The sequence below is a fragment of the Anguilla rostrata genome, chromosome 7 (assembly GCF_018555375.3).
Source record: "Anguilla rostrata isolate EN2019 chromosome 7, ASM1855537v3, whole genome shotgun sequence".
Classification (NCBI taxonomy): Eukaryota; Metazoa; Chordata; class Actinopteri; order Anguilliformes; family Anguillidae; genus Anguilla; species Anguilla rostrata.
The window spans coordinates 906,656-922,705 of record NC_057939.1 but is presented as its reverse complement, the minus strand read 5'-3'; the positions used below and the strand labels follow the sequence as shown (position 1 = coordinate 922,705).

Sequence of the window (16,050 nt, the reverse complement as noted above, 5' to 3'; positions counted from 1 at the left end):
ATTCTTTTTCATGAATTTAAGACTCTTCATAAACGCGATAAATTATTTATGAGCACACCAAACAAAGGTTTCACTTTCATGTACCTTGATCTGTGTATATAAAATTTTCCAAGGATTAGTATGTTATCCACTAGGTAGTCGTCATTACTATTGTCAATGACAAGAGCACAGATGATGCCATTTTGGGAAGAGTTTCCGAGCTGAAAAACCTTCCGGTAAAGCCAGTCATGAATTCATACAATGAAAAAATGGTCATTAGTTTCTGTATCGCCACAGAACACACAGTCAATAGTATCCATTTCAAATCGCCGTAATAATTTGGTAACAATTCACAGGACGGATGTGCACCATTTAGAATTTTGAAATAGATTTATTTTGCTTTGGGAGTTATAGTGAATGTTAAAACGTCGTTCGTAGCTCGTAAATACTTTTTTGAGTATAATCGTGTGATCGAATTTCTGTAAAACAACGCAGGGTACAAAGTATTATTTAAATTGTTGCTAATAATTTTGTTTGACATACTGCCTTCATTACAGTGATGGAGGCGAGCGGACCGCCAAGCCTCTTCCGGGCACAACGAGTTGTGACGTCAGAGAGGAGGCGTTCCTGCCCCCTGACCGAAGTCTGAAGCTGAAGCGAGAGAGGAAAGCAAACATGGCGGAGCTGGAAGATGTTACGCTGGACGGGAAACCGCTTCACTCGCTCCGGGTGGCAGATTTGAAATCTGCTTTGGAGCAGAGAGGTCTCCCTAAGAGCGGCCAGAAAAATGCACTAATCAAGCGACTCAAGGGGGTGAGTTTGGTGCTTGAACTGGGATGCTCTTTCCGGTTAAGTTGGAGGCCGTTAGACCAGACAGGCCGAGTGATGGTGGTTCGGGGCATTGACTGTAAATGTGCATGGTTCGGAGCGGTGACACTCGGTGTCGTTGCCAGCGCTGGGATGTGGTAGCGGATTGTTCTGTCGGTGTGTCCTGCAAGATTGTTTGCAGTTCAGTAGTACATGTTTCTTTGCACTGGTTGTAAGTTTATGTGTGTCGGGTGAGAGGAACAGCACCAGTAGAGCTGTGTGTTTATATCACTCGCTAGTTTTTGAAGTAAACGTCGGGGGCGCGCCCGCGCGCGGTGTTTTGGCGGATCGTGAGCTCAAGAGCGAGGACGCGCGTGCCAGGCTGCGGTTCAGGCTGGGCTCGGCTCAAGTCTGTGACGTATCGATCTACCGTAGTTAGACGGTTAAATTATATATGTATGTATCAGTGATGTTACTGAATGAATATTGCGCTATTAACGTCTATTCTTAGGGTCGCTTTGTGAAACAGCATATGTTAGTTAGCACGCCAGTCTTGGTTTAACGAATAAGCCGTTGACTCGTAAAGGCATACACTAAATTTCGGCAGTCGGTTATGCTGTACTTAAGTATTCTGGCTTCAGTTCTGATTGAAAGTACCAACCATAAATATTCTCTGACTTTTTAAAATTGCTGTACAATATCACTGTGCGGATTATGTTACTTACTGTGTAATATCACTGTGCAGATAGATTTAACAATTTGTTTTGTGAACAGTTATCCATTCATTCGTATGTCCACCTAAGAAAACTTGACCTATAACTCCATCGTGTGTGCATGTGCGTGCGTGCGTGTATGTGCATGTGTGTGTGTGCGTGCGTGTGTATGCACGTGTATGTGTGTGTGCGTGTGTATGCGCGTGTATGTTTGTGTGCGTGCGTGTGTATGCGCGTGTATGTATGTGTGTGCATTTGTGTGCGTGCATGTGTGTGTGTGCGTGCATGTATGTATGTGTGTGTGTGTGTGCGTGTGCGTGTGTGTGCGCGTGTGTGTGTACGTGTGTGCGTGCGTGTGTGTGTGCGCGCGGTGTGTGTGTGTATGTGTGTGTTTCAGGCTCTGATGTTGGAGAATCTACAGAGGACCTCCAGTCCTCACATGGGACTCCAGCCAAACTCTCAGGTGAGACTCAGGAAGAAATCATGAGATATTAAGAATATGTCTGTCTGTGGCCTTCCTCCTGACAGTACTGTCCTCCTCCTGTCAGTACTGCCCTCCCCCTGTCAGTACTGCCCACCTCCTGTCAGTACTGCCCTCCCCCTGTCAGTACTGCCCACCTCCTGTCAGTACTGCCCTCCTCCTGTCAGTATTGCCCTCCCCCATGACACAGCCACACAGAATCCATTTTCTTCTTAGTATGTCTTTGTTCTAGTGTAGGAACACATTCCTAAAAGTGTGTGTGTGTGTGTGTATATATGTTTGTGTGTACGTGTGTGGGTGTATACATGTGTGTGTGTGTGTGTTTCAGATCGGAGAGGAGATGAGTCAGAACAGCTTCATTAAGCAGTACCTGGCGAAGCAGCAGGAGCTCCTGAGGCAGCGCCTGGAGAGAGAGGCACGGGAGGTGGCTGAAGCTGATGGTGAGATAGCCTTATTTACCCAGAATGCACCATCTTGTACCATGTATTTTAGGTTTAGGGACTCTGTTCAGCACTGTCTGAACTCCCCCCATCTTTCCCTTTCTCTCTCTCTCACTCTCTCTCTACTCTGAGACAGATAGTCCTGCAGATCCAGACGATGATGATCACACAAAGAGCAGTGACATCACTTCCTGTACCGCTGAGGTAAGCAGCCAGCTCATCCCCACGTGTGTGGGAGTGATATTTACCCGTCTGATATTTTTGCATGAAGTGTGAAATAAGGATCTTTGTTAAGTGCAGTTCAGGAATGGTGCATCCCAAGGTCTCTGTACACGAACAGGAATTTGATAACTCGCTACTTTTATCACTGAAGAACAGTGACTTGCAAGAGAACAGAGATAACATTAAACTTGTGGCTGTTCTGCTTGATTTTAAAACCTAAGCCGGTGTTTCTGGCTGCAGCAGTTTGAGAATGTTAAACCTGACCGCCCCACCCCCGTCCCTAACCCCGCCCCCTCTGTCCCCTCCCAGCGTGCAGAGGAAGTGATGTCAGCTGAGGCGTGTGTCCTACCCCCACAATCCTCTGATGGTAGCCCCGCCCCCGCCCCCCGAGCCCCGGATCCTGGGTCCCTGGAGGCCCTTGTGGCCCCGGAGGCCCCTGTCCATGGCGTGGCGTCCCTGTCAGTGCGAGTCCTCACTGGGCCCCCCCTGGCCCTGCCCGCCCCCCCCCACTCCGGCCCACAGCTTATCTCGTCAGCGCAGGATGACAGTGATGATGACGAGGACAGCGATGAAGAGTGGGGTGTGGGCATGGGGCCCGGGCGGAGCCAGCCCACCTGGGAGACTTTGAGGTGCAAGCAGCGCCCCCCCTGGCACGTCCCCCCACAGCTACAGCAGCCCACGCCGCCCCCATCCTTCCCCCTGCCTGACACCCCCAAACAGAGCCCCCCCGGCCTGGAGCGGCCGCAGGGTGTGGCGGGGGGGCAGGGGGGTGGCCCAACCACTCAGGAGCAGCCCGGGGGCATCTTGGGAAGCCCAAAAACTGATGCACCCATCACCAAGGTGACAGCCCCACCCACCGGGGATGCAGGGGCTCCTCCCCATTCTGGGCCTGCTGTCACCATGGAAACCGGAGAGCAGGAGACGAGCAGCCCTAAAGCTGGAGGCTCTCCCCAGAGCCCCAAAGAGCTGGAGGAGGAGAGAGGGAGTGGTGATTCCCCTGGACACGCCCACACCCTGCGAGACACGCCCCCTTTTGCCCCAGCCACCTCCCCCTGCTGTCTGCCCTTGCCCCCCGAAGAGTCACGCCTCCTCTCTGCACCCCCAAGACCAGATCCTGGGGTGCTTCCACCCGGGGGCGGGACCGCTTGTGTAGCCATGGAGATGGGAGTGGGCGGAGAATGGGCGGGGCCTGGGGGCGTGGCACCTGTGCTGCCACCCTCTCCCCCCCCCGAGGAGGGAGACACTGCAAGGGCGAAGCCTTGCTCCTCCAGCGACTCCTCATCCTCTGACTCAGACTCTTCATCCCGACCCTCAGCCTCCTCTTCCTCACGTGATGAACCTCACTCTGGTCCCGCCAGCTGGAGGGTGAGTGACATGCCCCCCCCCCCTCCTCCTCCTCGTCCAGTCAGACACCAGCCTGCTCTCCATCAACACGCCCTGTCTCTCCCTCTCTCTCAGGGTGATTTGGGGTCCCTGGGCAGCAGGGGACCCCATGGTCCTCCTCGCAAGAGGAGAGGAGAGCAGGAGGAAGAGGACGGAGAAGTGAGCCACAGGAAGGTCAGAACATCCTGCCTGCCCTCCCTCTGCACCACCCTCCAGCTTCCTGCTCTGCTTCCATCTCTCTCTCTCTCCTCCCTCTCTCTCTCTCTTCCTCTGTCTCTCTCCCTCCCTCTCTCTAAAGCTCTTTTGTCAGTTTTGTTCATATTGAAGCAGTCAGAGTTTACAGTCACCCAGTGTAGCATCTTCCTCTCTAAACATGTTTGTGCTTATTCTACTTTTCCTCCTACTCATTTACTCCTCCCTGCCTCTGTCTGTCTATCTGTCCCTCCGTCTGACAGAAGCCGTGCCCTGAAGATGTAGATGAAGATGAGATGAAGAGACACCAACCCATGTAAGCCTCCCAAACCTGGGGCTACACACACACACACACACACACACAGCAGAGAAGTGTACAGATGGAGTAAGGGACTATGTATAAAAAAAGGCTGTAATAGAGTTTTACAGTGATGACGTCTTTTCGTAGGCCAACCCCGCCATCAGATTTGCAATGCTCCCCCCCCATTAATATCGAAGCTTGCTTTAAAAAAGTAAGTTGCTATGATGAAACTACAACGGCTGTGGCGTGCAGGCCGGTTAGCTTGGAAACTGGAATAGCGGTTGCCTGAAATCCGATCGTTGTTGTAGTTTCAGTATAGCAACTTGTTATTAACGTACTTTTTTAAAAACCGATAACGGCTTCGAATTTCACGGTTGAGATATTAGTTGGTGTAATAACTTATCGCGTAGAACAAAACGTGAAACTCTCTTCTCGCTTACATTTACCACATACCTTATTTTCGGCAGAAAACGAAATCCCTATGGGGGAAAAAAGCATTGGAAATCTGACGAGGGAACCCAAAAATGCGAGCTTTGGCTACTTCCCGGTTTTAGGACTACATTTGTAACACTCTATTTTAGTTTATTTGCAACCGAAATTACTAAGTGGGCCTTTAAGAAGGTAAATTAGTACAATATGCAGTTCTGGTGACTATTAATACAGATATTCATTCGAATGTATTTAAAGCACGGCTTTGTTAAAGTAGGATACTAAATGTCGTTGCATGCAGCGTTCATGATTATCTGGACTCGTTTTTAGTCAGGCATTATGTGCGGCAGCTCTGCAGCCAGTGGGGAGGAGACGGGGTCCTCATCCTTACTTCCTCTCCCTCAAATAAACATGGCCGCCGTGCGTGCCCAGCCGCTGTAAGAACGTCGCAGCGGAGTATCCGCAGTCCGTACCGAAGGCTTTCTACCTGAATGCGTTTCACTGCTGTCGGGGCTGGTCAGATTCCTATAGAGCGGTCCGTTGCGGGGTCCGCGCCGTGCAGTATGCTGTCTGAAAACTACACAAGCAGGTACGATAGCGAGACGTGGGCGATGGAGCCGAAGCGTTTTAAACCGTCTGTGTGTCGGTTTTTTTTTTTTTGCCAATACCTGCCCTCCCCTCCCTGCCCTTCTAAAGGGCGTGTGTAGGTTACCGGCCTTTCTCTATGGATAAACGCGTTCTTGAAAACCGATCGATCTATGTGACTTTCTTTTTGGGAGAAGGGAGAGAGGCATCGTCGCCGTCACCTGGCGCGGCGCTGTCTTCCTCGCAAAGTAATTAAAATGCTCGGTTTGTCCTGAGTATGTCGGTTCTTTGCGAGGCGCGCGATGCTGTTAATTCATACAGAACCATGTAGTTGGGTTGTGCTGGACGCCCTCTTGTCCTGACTCGTTTTAGCTTCTGTTCTCCCTGTCATTTTGGGAAGCCCCGTTGTCGGTAAGGACTCGACTGCAGGCACATTCCTTTACACGCGCTGGTGGAAATGGCTGCTGCCGTCTGGCTCCTCTCCCAGTTGTGGAATGTGTGTGAAACTCTTTAAACCCAAAAGCAGTTTTTAAATGATCTGCTTCCCCCCCGCTCCCCGCCCATGACTCCCTGTACTGTGTAAGAATGTCGGGGCTTAAAGGGGAGCGGCTGTGAATATCACAGCACCTGGATGTAAGGCCCGACCTGCACGTTGGCTTCACAGCAGAGTAAATATTGCTGAATGATCTCGCGAGTGTGAAGTGTGCTGAACTTTCCACGCATGCACGCCGTGACTGTGACCATGAGGCGTCCGCCTGGAACCCTGAAGCCGAGTTTTACCCGCATTCCTGGGCGCGGGAGGTTACCGCAGCAGGAGTATAACACTGCCCACCCCCTCTACCCCCCGGGTGTTGTTTCTATGGAGACGGGACAGGTGGTTAAACATGCTGTGTTCTGGGCTGCTTGTGAAGCACTGGTGACTGAAATCCAGGATGTTTTAATCTGAAGAAGAAAAGCACCATGTAAGAGTTAGCTTGACTTCAGTACTAACCAATCCTAGCCCTGCTTAGCTTCAGTACTAACCAATCCTAGCCCTGCTTAGCTTCAGTACTAACCAATCCTAGCCCTGCTTAGCTTTAGTACTAACCAATCCTAGCCCTGCTTAACTTCAGTACTAACCAATCCTAGCCCTGCTTAACTTTAGTACTAACCAATCCTAGCCCTGCTTAACTTTAGTACTAACCAGTCCTAGGCCTGCTTAACTTTAGTACTAACCAATCCTAGCCCTGCTTAACTTTAGTACTAACCAGTCCTAGGCCTGCTTAACTTTAGTACTAACCAATCCTAGCCCTGTTAAGGTTCAGTACTGTCCTAATCTAGGACACTAATCATTCAGTCAGTACTGTATAGAAAACCAGGTGTGATTGTTTAGGCTGTGGAGTTTACCAGAGCAGAGCAGAACTACGTGATCCCCTGCTGCCACCTAGTGTCTCATATGCAGTACTGCAGCTGTATTCATAACCACACTTCAGATTTAACAGGAGGCAGTACAGGTCATATGGATACAGTCTGTACAGCCAACACACTCTCTGTCTTCCCTGTGTGTGTGTGTGTATGTATACACATCTGTTAAACTCCCTCTCTCTTCCTTTCTTCCTATCTGTTTATCCCTCTCTGTCTCAGGGAGGTGACGCAGGCTGGGTCGGGCTCTGTGGTAGAGGCAGAGGCCTGCAGTGAGAGACGGGGCCCAGTAGAGGGCAGCATGGGAAACTCTGCGGAGGTAAGGCTTTGCACAGGGTGGAGCAGGGATGCATGGGGCTTCTGGGGCAGGGCCGGGGTGCATGGTGTGTAATAAGAGCAGACCATTGTTCTGACACATTTTTGTTTCTCACTGGAATAACCTACTGACCCGAGCTACTGACCACTCTTGAGGCCACAGAGCTACTGACCGCACTAATTCCACAGAGCTACTGACCGCTCTAATGCCACAGAGCTACTGACCGCTCTGATTCCACAGAGCTACTGACCACTCTGATTCCACAGATCTACTGACCGCTCTAATGCCACAGAGCTACTGACTGCTCTGATTCCACAGAGCTACTGACCACTCTGATTCCACAGATCTACTGACCGCTCTAATGCCACAGAACTACTGACTGCTCTGATGCCACAGAGCTACTAACCGCTCTTGATTCCACAGAGCTACTGACCGCTCTGATTCTGCAGAGCTACTGACCACTCTAATGCCACAGAGCTACTGACCGCTCTGATTCCACAGAGCTACTGACCGCTCTGATTCCACAGAGCTACTGACCGCTCTGATTCCACAGAGCTACTGACCGCTCTGATTCCACAGAGCTCTGCTGCCACCTTGTACCCACTGTGACTAACACACGTTGAGCACGACTGAGAACAAGCGTCTGTCTGTTCGGCCGGTGTCCCTCTCTCTCTCTCTCTCTCTCTCTCTCTCTCTCTCTCTCTCTCTGTTTGGCCGGTGTGTCTCTCTCTCTCTCACCCCTCCACTTTATTTCCTGTCTTCCAGAGCCCCACAGCCACGACCTGCAGTGCTCCCCAGATCTCCCTGCCCAGTAAGTCCACAGCCCTCTCTCACTCTCTCTCTCTCCCTCTCCCTCTTTCTCTCTCTCCCTCTCTCTTTCTCTCTCTCTCTTTCCTCCTCTCTCTCTTTCTTTCTCTCTCTCTCTCTCCCCCTCTCCTTTCTGTTCTCTCCCTCCCTTCCCTTGCTCCTTCTGTGTGTGTAGCTGATTTATAAACACATCTGATAAATCCCCCACCCCCACCCTGCTGATCTGTGTAATGTGTGTAACCCCCCCACCCTGCTGATCTGTGTAATGTGTGTAACCCCCCCACCCCACCCTGCTGATCTGTGTAATGTGTGTAACCCCCCCCACCCCACCCTGCTGATCTGTGTAATGTGTGTAACCCCACCCTGCTGATCTGTATGTGTGTAACCCCCCCCCCCCAGCAGTCACAAAGCCAGCCTCAGAGTGTGGGCCGGTTGCTGTGGGGACGTTGGGCCCTCCAGCGCCTCCTGCAGGGACTTTGGAGGAGGCGGTGTCTCCAGTTCCCGCCAGCCGGAAGAGAAGGTGGGACTCCAGCACCACACCTGCTGCCAAGCAACAGCAGCCATCTGGTGGCTTCAGCTCCCTGAAGGTACAGCGCTAACACTGTGTTGAATCGCTACGCTAGCATACATGTACGCTATAGCCCTCATGAACACACACAGCACTGAATGCTACGCTAACATAATGTACACTATAGCCGTCATAAACACACACAGCACTGAAAGGCTATGCTAGCGTAAACGCACAATATAGCCCTCATAAACACACACAGCACTGAAAGGCTACGCTAATGTACATGTAAACTAGCCCTCATGAGCACACGCGTGCTAACGCGCAGTGTTAGGCTGACGTACGGCTCTGTTGTTGTAGTCTCTGATCCCAGACGTTCCGCCTGCGGTGGACTCCAGCAGCCAGCAGGAGGCGGTGGTGGAGCTGCATCCAGAGGAGGGGCGTCTCTCTGAGGACGAAGAGGAGGAGGAGCAGGGCACAGCTGGAGGGCTTCACGTCCAGCGCGCTGTCACACAGGTGAGGCACACCTGAAACCAAGAGAGAGAGCTCTGCCTCTGATACTAAACATACAGCAGAGCTCTGCCTCTGAGACTAAACATACAGCAGAGCTCTGCCTCTGAGACTAAACATACAGCAGAGCTCTGCCTGATACTAAACATACAGCAGAGCTCTGCTCTTAACATACAGCAGAGCTCTGCCTCTGAGACTAAACATACAGCAGAGCTCTGCCTCTGAGACTAAACATACAGCAGAGCTCTGCCTCTGAGACTAAACATACAGCAGAGCTCTGCCTGATACTAAACATACAGCAGAGCTCTGCCTCTGATACTAAACATACAGCAGAGCTCTGCCTCTGATACTAAACATACAGCAGAGCTCTGCCTCTGAGACTAAACATCCAGCAGAGCTCTGCCTCTGAGACTGAACATACAGCAGAGCTCTGCCTCTGAGACTGAACATACAGCAGAGCTCTGCCTCTGAGACTAAACATACAGCAGAGCTCTGCCTCTGAGACTGAACATACAGCAGAGCTCTGCCTCTGATACTAAACATACAGCAGAGCTCTGCCTCTGAGACTGAACATACAGCAGAGCTCTGCCTCTGAGACTAAACATCCAGCAGAGCTCTGCCCCTGAGACTAAACATACAGCAGAGCTCTGCCTCTGAGACTAAACCAGCTCCTCTCTGTCTCTGTCTCAGATGGCTTCTGCAGGGAAGCAGGAGAATGGACAGAAGGAGGGACTGGAAGAGGAAGATGAGGAGGATGAAGCAGGAGGAGGAGGGGACAGGCAGAGGCCACTGAAGGAGGAGAGGAAGGACTGCTCGCTTGTTGCCATGGAAACGCAGGCGCCGCCCACCCCTGAGGCACCCTCAAAGAAAGGTGACTGAGTTTCACCGCACCTGCGCTCTGGGGAGACAGCCTCCCTCTACTGCCTCTCAAAACCCGGCCTGCAGGGGGCGCTGTGTATGCAGGTTCAACTCCAGTCCTGGAGGGGGTGCTGTGTATGCAGGTTCAACTCCAGTCCTGGAGGGGGCGCTGTTTATGCAGGTTCAACTCCAGTCCTGGAGGGGGCGCTGTGTATGCAGGTTCAACTCCAGTCCTGGAGGCGGCGCTGTGTATGCAGGTTCAACTCCAGTCCTGGAGGGGGCCCTGTGTATGCATGTATGAGCATGTGTTTGTGTTAGAGAAAGGCTTTCTCAGCAGTTTGCTGTAGAGTGATGTGAGTGAGTGGATTTTGGGATTTTGACTCTGTTCGTCCTCAATGCCCCCCCAGCTCCCCCTAGTGGTACCCGGGTGCGCCACTCCAGTCAGCAGAAATCGGGTGTGTCCCTCACCGCTGAGGACCCTGTCTGCTCCGCCCAGAAACCGCCACCCCCCCACAGTAAAGGCACCAACATCATCCACATCTGCAACCTGGTGAGCCCTACACCTGTACTGCTCTACACTCACCTGTACTGCTCTGCACTCACCTGTACTGCTCTGCACTCACCTGTACTGCTCTGCACTCACCTGTACTGCTCTGCACTCACGCACACGCACACGCACTCACGCACTCACTCACACTCACGCGCGCTCACACACACACTCTCACACACACGCACGCACACTCTCTCACACACACACACACACACTCACTCACTGTGTGTGACCTCTGACCCTGAAGGTGCGTCCCTTCACTCTGGGCCAGCTGAAGGAGCTGCTGAACGAGACCGGAGCCGTAGTGGAGGAGGGATTCTGGATCGACAAAATCAAGTCCCACTGTTACGTCACTGTGAGTCTGTGTGCTGCGGACAAAACATTCAGATACACAACTATCACTTCTCTTACTGGGTGTCAAACAGAATTGGATAGTACAGTGTTAATGTCTCTCTCTCTCAGTGCAGTGTTAATGTCTCTCACTCTCAGTACAGTGTTAATGTCCCTCACTCTCTCTTAGTACAGTGTTAATCTCTCTCTCTCTCTCTCTCTCTCTCTCTCTCTCTCTCTCTCTCTCTCTCTCTCTCTCTCTCTCTCTCAGTACAGTGTTAATGTCTCTCTCTCTCAGTACAGTGTTAATGTCTCTCTCTCAGTACAGTGTTAATGTCTCTCTCTCTCTCTCTCTCAGTACAGTGTTAATGTCTCTCTCTCTCAGTACAGTGTTAATGTCCCTCACTCTCTCAGTACAGTGTTAATGTCCCTCACTCTCTTAGTACAGTGTTAATGTCTCTCTCTCTCTCTCAGTACAGTGTTAATGTCTCTCTCTCTCTCTCAGTACAGTGGTAATGTCTCTCTCTCTCAGTACAGTGGTAATGTCTCTCTCTCTCTCTCTCTCTCTCTCTCTCTCTCTCAGTACAGTGGTAATGTCTCTCTCTCTCTCTCAGTGCAGTGTTAATGTCCCTCACTCTCTTAGTACAGTGTTAATGTCTCTCTCTCTCAGTACAGTGTTAATGTCTCTCTCTCTCTCTCTCTCTCTCTCTCAGTGCAGTGTTAATGTCCCTCACTCTCTCTTAGTACAGTGTTAATGTCTCTCTCTCAGTACAGTGGTAATGTCTCTCTCTCTCTCTCTCAGTGCAGTGGTAATGTCTCTCTCTCTCTCAGTGCAGTGTTAATGTCTCTCTCTCTCAGTACCCCAGTGTGGAGGAGGCCGTCGCTGCTCGGACTGCGCTGCAGGGGCTGAAGTGGCCCCAGACTAACCCCAGATTCCTCAGGGTGGACTTCTGTCAGCAGGATGAGGTGAGTAACCCGCTGTTCTCCATGAAGGAAACACTGACCCCTGCTGGATCTCTTGCAACACTGCATATATAACCTGTCCATTATGATTTTAGATTATGAAACATCTGGTGAAATATTGACTTCTTAAATTTTTTGTTTGAAACCACGGAAGTGGTAGTCAGGTTGTCATTATTGCTTAAATACACACCTGTACACATGCTTATTAATAAATACACACCTGTACACATGCTTATTCATAAATACACACCTGCACACATGCTTATTAATAAATACACACCTGCACACATGCTTATTAATAAATACACACCTGTACACATGCTTATTAATAAATACAGGATGGTAGTTATTGTCCGGAAACCAGACAACCCTAACCCCAGGCTATGAATGATCTTCTGCAGTCTAGTCTCCCAGTCTTGACCTCTGCCTTTCTTTCTCTCCGTCCCTCGCTCTCTCCCTCTGTCTCTCCTCTCCCCCCCCTCTCTCTCCCAGCTGGACCACCACAGGGCGCAGTTGGATGGTGTGGGGGCGGTGCAGAGGGAGGGGGGCGGGGTGGGGGAGTGGGACCAGCAGGCGCAGCGTCAGAGAGAGCGGGAGCGCAGAGAGCGAGCGAGGGGCGAGCGAGAGTGGGACCGGGACAAGGTGGCAGATTTCAGCAGACCAGGGGAAGACCAGCGCTCCCCGGCACACCCCCCCGAGAGGAGAGACCAGCCCAGGACGGGTGTGTGTGTGTGTGTGCGTGTGCGTGCGTGTGCGTGCGTGTGCGTGCGTGTGCGTGCGTGTGCGTGCGTGCGTGTGCGTGCGTGTGCGTGCGTGTGCGTATGTGTGTGCGTATGTGTGTGTGTGTGTGTGACTGTGCTTGTATGTGCGTGTGTGTGACTGCTTTTACGTGCGTGTGTGTGTGTCGCAGTTTTTAAATGTTTTTTCTCGCTCTCTGTAGAAAACCCCCCGGGGAAGTTGCTGGATGACCTGTTCTGTAAGACCAAGGCCCCCCCCTGCATATACTGGCTCCCCCTCACCGAGCAGCAGGTCAGTCCCACAGCGCCCTCTGCTGGGCAGGCAGAGAACAGCACTGCTCGCCCATTCAGATCCATTCAGCTGCGCTGTCATCTGCCCTGCAGAATGTCTTTGTGAAATGAAGGTTTAAATAGCTACATCCCAGAGTGCTGTCTGATTGGCCGGCTCTGAAGTGACCTCATCCCTCACCTCCCCCCCCCCCCCAGGCGCTGCAGAGAAAGGCGGAGCGTGCGGAGAGGATGAAGGAGAGAGAGAAGAGGAGGAAGGAGCTGCAGCAGGAGGAGGACAGGAAGCGGGAGGAACGCAGGGCGGGGCGGAGCAAAGAAGCAGGGGGCGTTGCTGAAGGGGGAGGGGCCTCTCAGCCTGTCACAGGAGAGAGGGAGAAAGAGAGCGAGAAGGTAAGGGAGAATGAGAAGGTTAGGGATAAAGAGAATGAGACTGAGAAAGTAAGGGGAAAAGAGGACAGGGAGAGAGAGGAGAAAGACAAGGAAAGAGGGAAAGAGATGGGGAGAGGGGAAAAGGAGAAGGAAAGAGAGAGGGGGAGGGGGAGAGAGTCAAAAGAGGAGGAAAGAGATAAGGGAAGGGGGAGAGAGGAGAAGGAGAAGGAAAGAGGGAAAGTGACGGGGCAAGGGGAGAAAGCAGGGGAAAGAGCGAGGGGGAGAGAGGAGAAAGAGGGGGAAAGAGAGAGGGGGGAGGGGAAAGAGGAAAAAGAGAGGGAGAAAGAAGGGGAAAAGAGAGAGGGGAGAGGGGGAGAGAGGAGAAAGAGAGGGAGAAAGAGGGGGAAAGAGAGAGGGGGAGAGAGGAGAAAGAGAGGGAGAAAGAGGGGGAAAGAGAGAGGGGGAGAGAGGAGAAAGAGAGGGAGAAAGAAGGGGAAAGAGAGAGGGGGAGGGGGAGAGAGGAGAAAGAGAGGGAAAGGGGGAGGGGGAGAGGAGAGAGAGAGGAGGAGAGGGAGAGGGGTAAGAGGCGAGATGGTTACAGTGGCAGAAGGGCAGATTCAAAATCTCGGGGGGGCAGGCGTTCACGAAGCCACAGCAACCCCCCCCCACCTAGAGACCGGCGACACTGAGGAATTACACACACACACACACACACACACACACACACACACACACACACACACACACACACACACACACACACACACACACACACACACTCACATCACCACCACACACACACACTCTACACACACACTCACTCACTCACTCACTCACCACACACTCACCCCACACCACACACACTCACACACTCACTCACTCACTCACCCCCACTCACTCACTCACACTCACTCACACCACCACTCACTCACACACACACTCACTTACTCACTCACACACACACACACTCACTCACTCACGCGCGCGCCGCACACACACACACACACCACACCACACACACACTCACTCACTACGCGCGCACACACACACACACACTCACCACTCACTCACCACACCACCCCACACACACACACACACACCACACTCACCACACACACACACACACACCACACACACACACACACACACACACACACACACACACACCACCCACCTCACTCACACTCACACTCACACTCACACTCACACTCACACTCACACACACCCTGCCCCTAAGTGTTCCTTTCTGCTGCACATGCTCAGTCTCAGCGGTGTGCAGTTCCCTCATTTCTCCCTGCAGGGCATCACTCTTTAGTTCCGGGTCATATGACCCTCCTTGTGCACTGTAGCTCCGCCCATCTGATGTCAGCCCGTCGCCAGGTAACCAGGGCGGAGTTTAGTGGGTGACTGCAAAGCCCACATCAAAGAGTTTGGAGGCAATCATGACCCCGCCCCCCTTCCAAGCACAGGGGACCTCTGGGAGGGGTTGTGATGTTTATAGAAAAAGTAGTTTTAATATTGCTCTTATTTTGTTTAGGTTAATATTTGTTTTCTTGGGTTTTTCCCCATGTAAGTAATAAATGTAAAATGAGTAAAAACATTTAAAAAAAATAAATTGGGTTTTCTCATACAAGTTGCGTGAAAAGCAATTGGACTGATGTGTGTGCGCGTGTCTGAGTTGGTCAGTGTACAGAGGCGTGAAAAAGTATTTGCCCCTTCCTGATTTCCTGTACTACTGCATACTTGTCACACTGAAGTTTTAGAGCTTCAGACAATGTAATACTAGACAAAGGAAACCTGAGTAAACACAAAACACATGTAAGTTTTTTAATTTCATTTATTTAATGAAAAAAGTTATCCATATGAAAAAGTAATTGCTCCCTTAGTTACTCAGTCTGCCAATTAACCAAATTTAATTGAGAAATACATTCCACTGTTTTAACACAGCCAGGCCTGTTGAATCTAAACCTCACTCCTATTGAACCATCAGAGTGAAACGGTCACCACAAGGTTTCTTCAAACACACTATCCTACGGTCCAAGGACGTTTCAGACGAGATGAGAAAAACGTTACTGAAATTTATGAGTCTGGAAAGGGTTACTAAGCCATTTCTAAGGCTCTGGGACTCCACCAATCCACAGTGAGCCATTATCTCCACATGGAGAACGCGTGTTGGTGGTGTAGTGGTGAATCTTCCGTGAGACGATCATTGATGTGTCATTTGGTTAGCAGTGATTTCCATCTTGATAGTCTCCCATGAATTATTATACCTATTATATCTTTAATTAATCTATACCCGTGAACATTTCTTATTGTGGAGTCATGGACACTGAGGCCAGAGAGGCCTGCAGTTCACTGAATGAACTTTTGTGTCATTTTGGATGAGTTGGCTGTCTACTCCTGGGAGGATCACCACTGTTCCAAGTGTTCTCATTACATTACATTCATTTGGCAGGCTTTTACCATTGGCTTTTATCCTAAGCGACGTACAAAAAAGTGCATTTCATGGTCATAGACAACTGCTAAACACAGGTTCAGTAAGGTACAATACTTTCTGTACAGCTATTTCTAGCCAAGAACACAGTTTAGTTCACACAGTGAACACTATTCTGACCTATTCAGTTCTCCATTTGGAGATAATGGCTGTCCCTGTGATTCAGTGTCCCAGAGCCATAGAAATGGCTTTTCTAAAGATCCGAAACCAATCAGTTTGACAAATATGCAATAATAGGAAATCAGGAAGAGGGCAAATACTTTTTCATGGCCCTGTACAGTACGTGAGCTAGCTGTTCATCGTTGTGCTTCATTCTATCATTCTTGGATAATGCTGGTGTGGAAACATTCTTTCCTACCTTCCACTTTGAGTAGGCTCTGTAAATGT

The 16,050-nt window shown here is 50.9% G+C and overlaps 1 protein-coding gene across 1 annotated transcript; it reads left to right on the top strand.

Moving 5' to 3' along the window:
• Positions 1 to 594: 594 nt before the first annotated feature.
• Positions 595 to 14,518, top strand: acin1b (apoptotic chromatin condensation inducer 1b). Its single transcript, XM_064342018.1, has 19 exons — positions 595 to 792; positions 1,897 to 1,962; positions 2,309 to 2,420; positions 2,557 to 2,624; positions 2,952 to 4,007; positions 4,101 to 4,199; positions 4,481 to 4,533; positions 7,156 to 7,252; positions 8,015 to 8,060; positions 8,459 to 8,643; positions 8,925 to 9,080; positions 9,765 to 9,945; positions 10,340 to 10,482; positions 10,730 to 10,837; positions 11,671 to 11,778; positions 12,268 to 12,496; positions 12,716 to 12,804; positions 12,999 to 13,954; positions 14,470 to 14,518. The coding sequence occupies exons 1-19, from the start codon at positions 655 to 657 to the stop codon at positions 14,516 to 14,518; spliced, it is 3,939 nt and encodes a 1,312-aa protein (XP_064198088.1). The 5' UTR covers positions 595 to 654.
• The last annotated feature ends 1,532 nt before the right edge of the window (positions 14,519 to 16,050 follow it).

What these genes read in the sequence shown, in the direction of transcription:
- acin1b (XM_064342018.1), top strand. Translation starts at nt 655, where the DNA reads ATGGCGGAGCTGGAAGATGTTACGCTGGACGGGAAACCGCTTCACTCG. An exon ending in TCACTTCCTGTACCGCTGAG is followed by an intron (nt 2,625 to 2,951) that starts GTAAGCAGCCAG and finishes GTCCCCTCCCAG; the next exon opens with CGTGCAGAGGAAGTGATGTC. An exon ending in TCCAGCGCGCTGTCACACAG is followed by an intron (nt 9,081 to 9,764) that starts GTGAGGCACACC and finishes TCTCTGTCTCAG; the next exon opens with ATGGCTTCTGCAGGGAAGCA.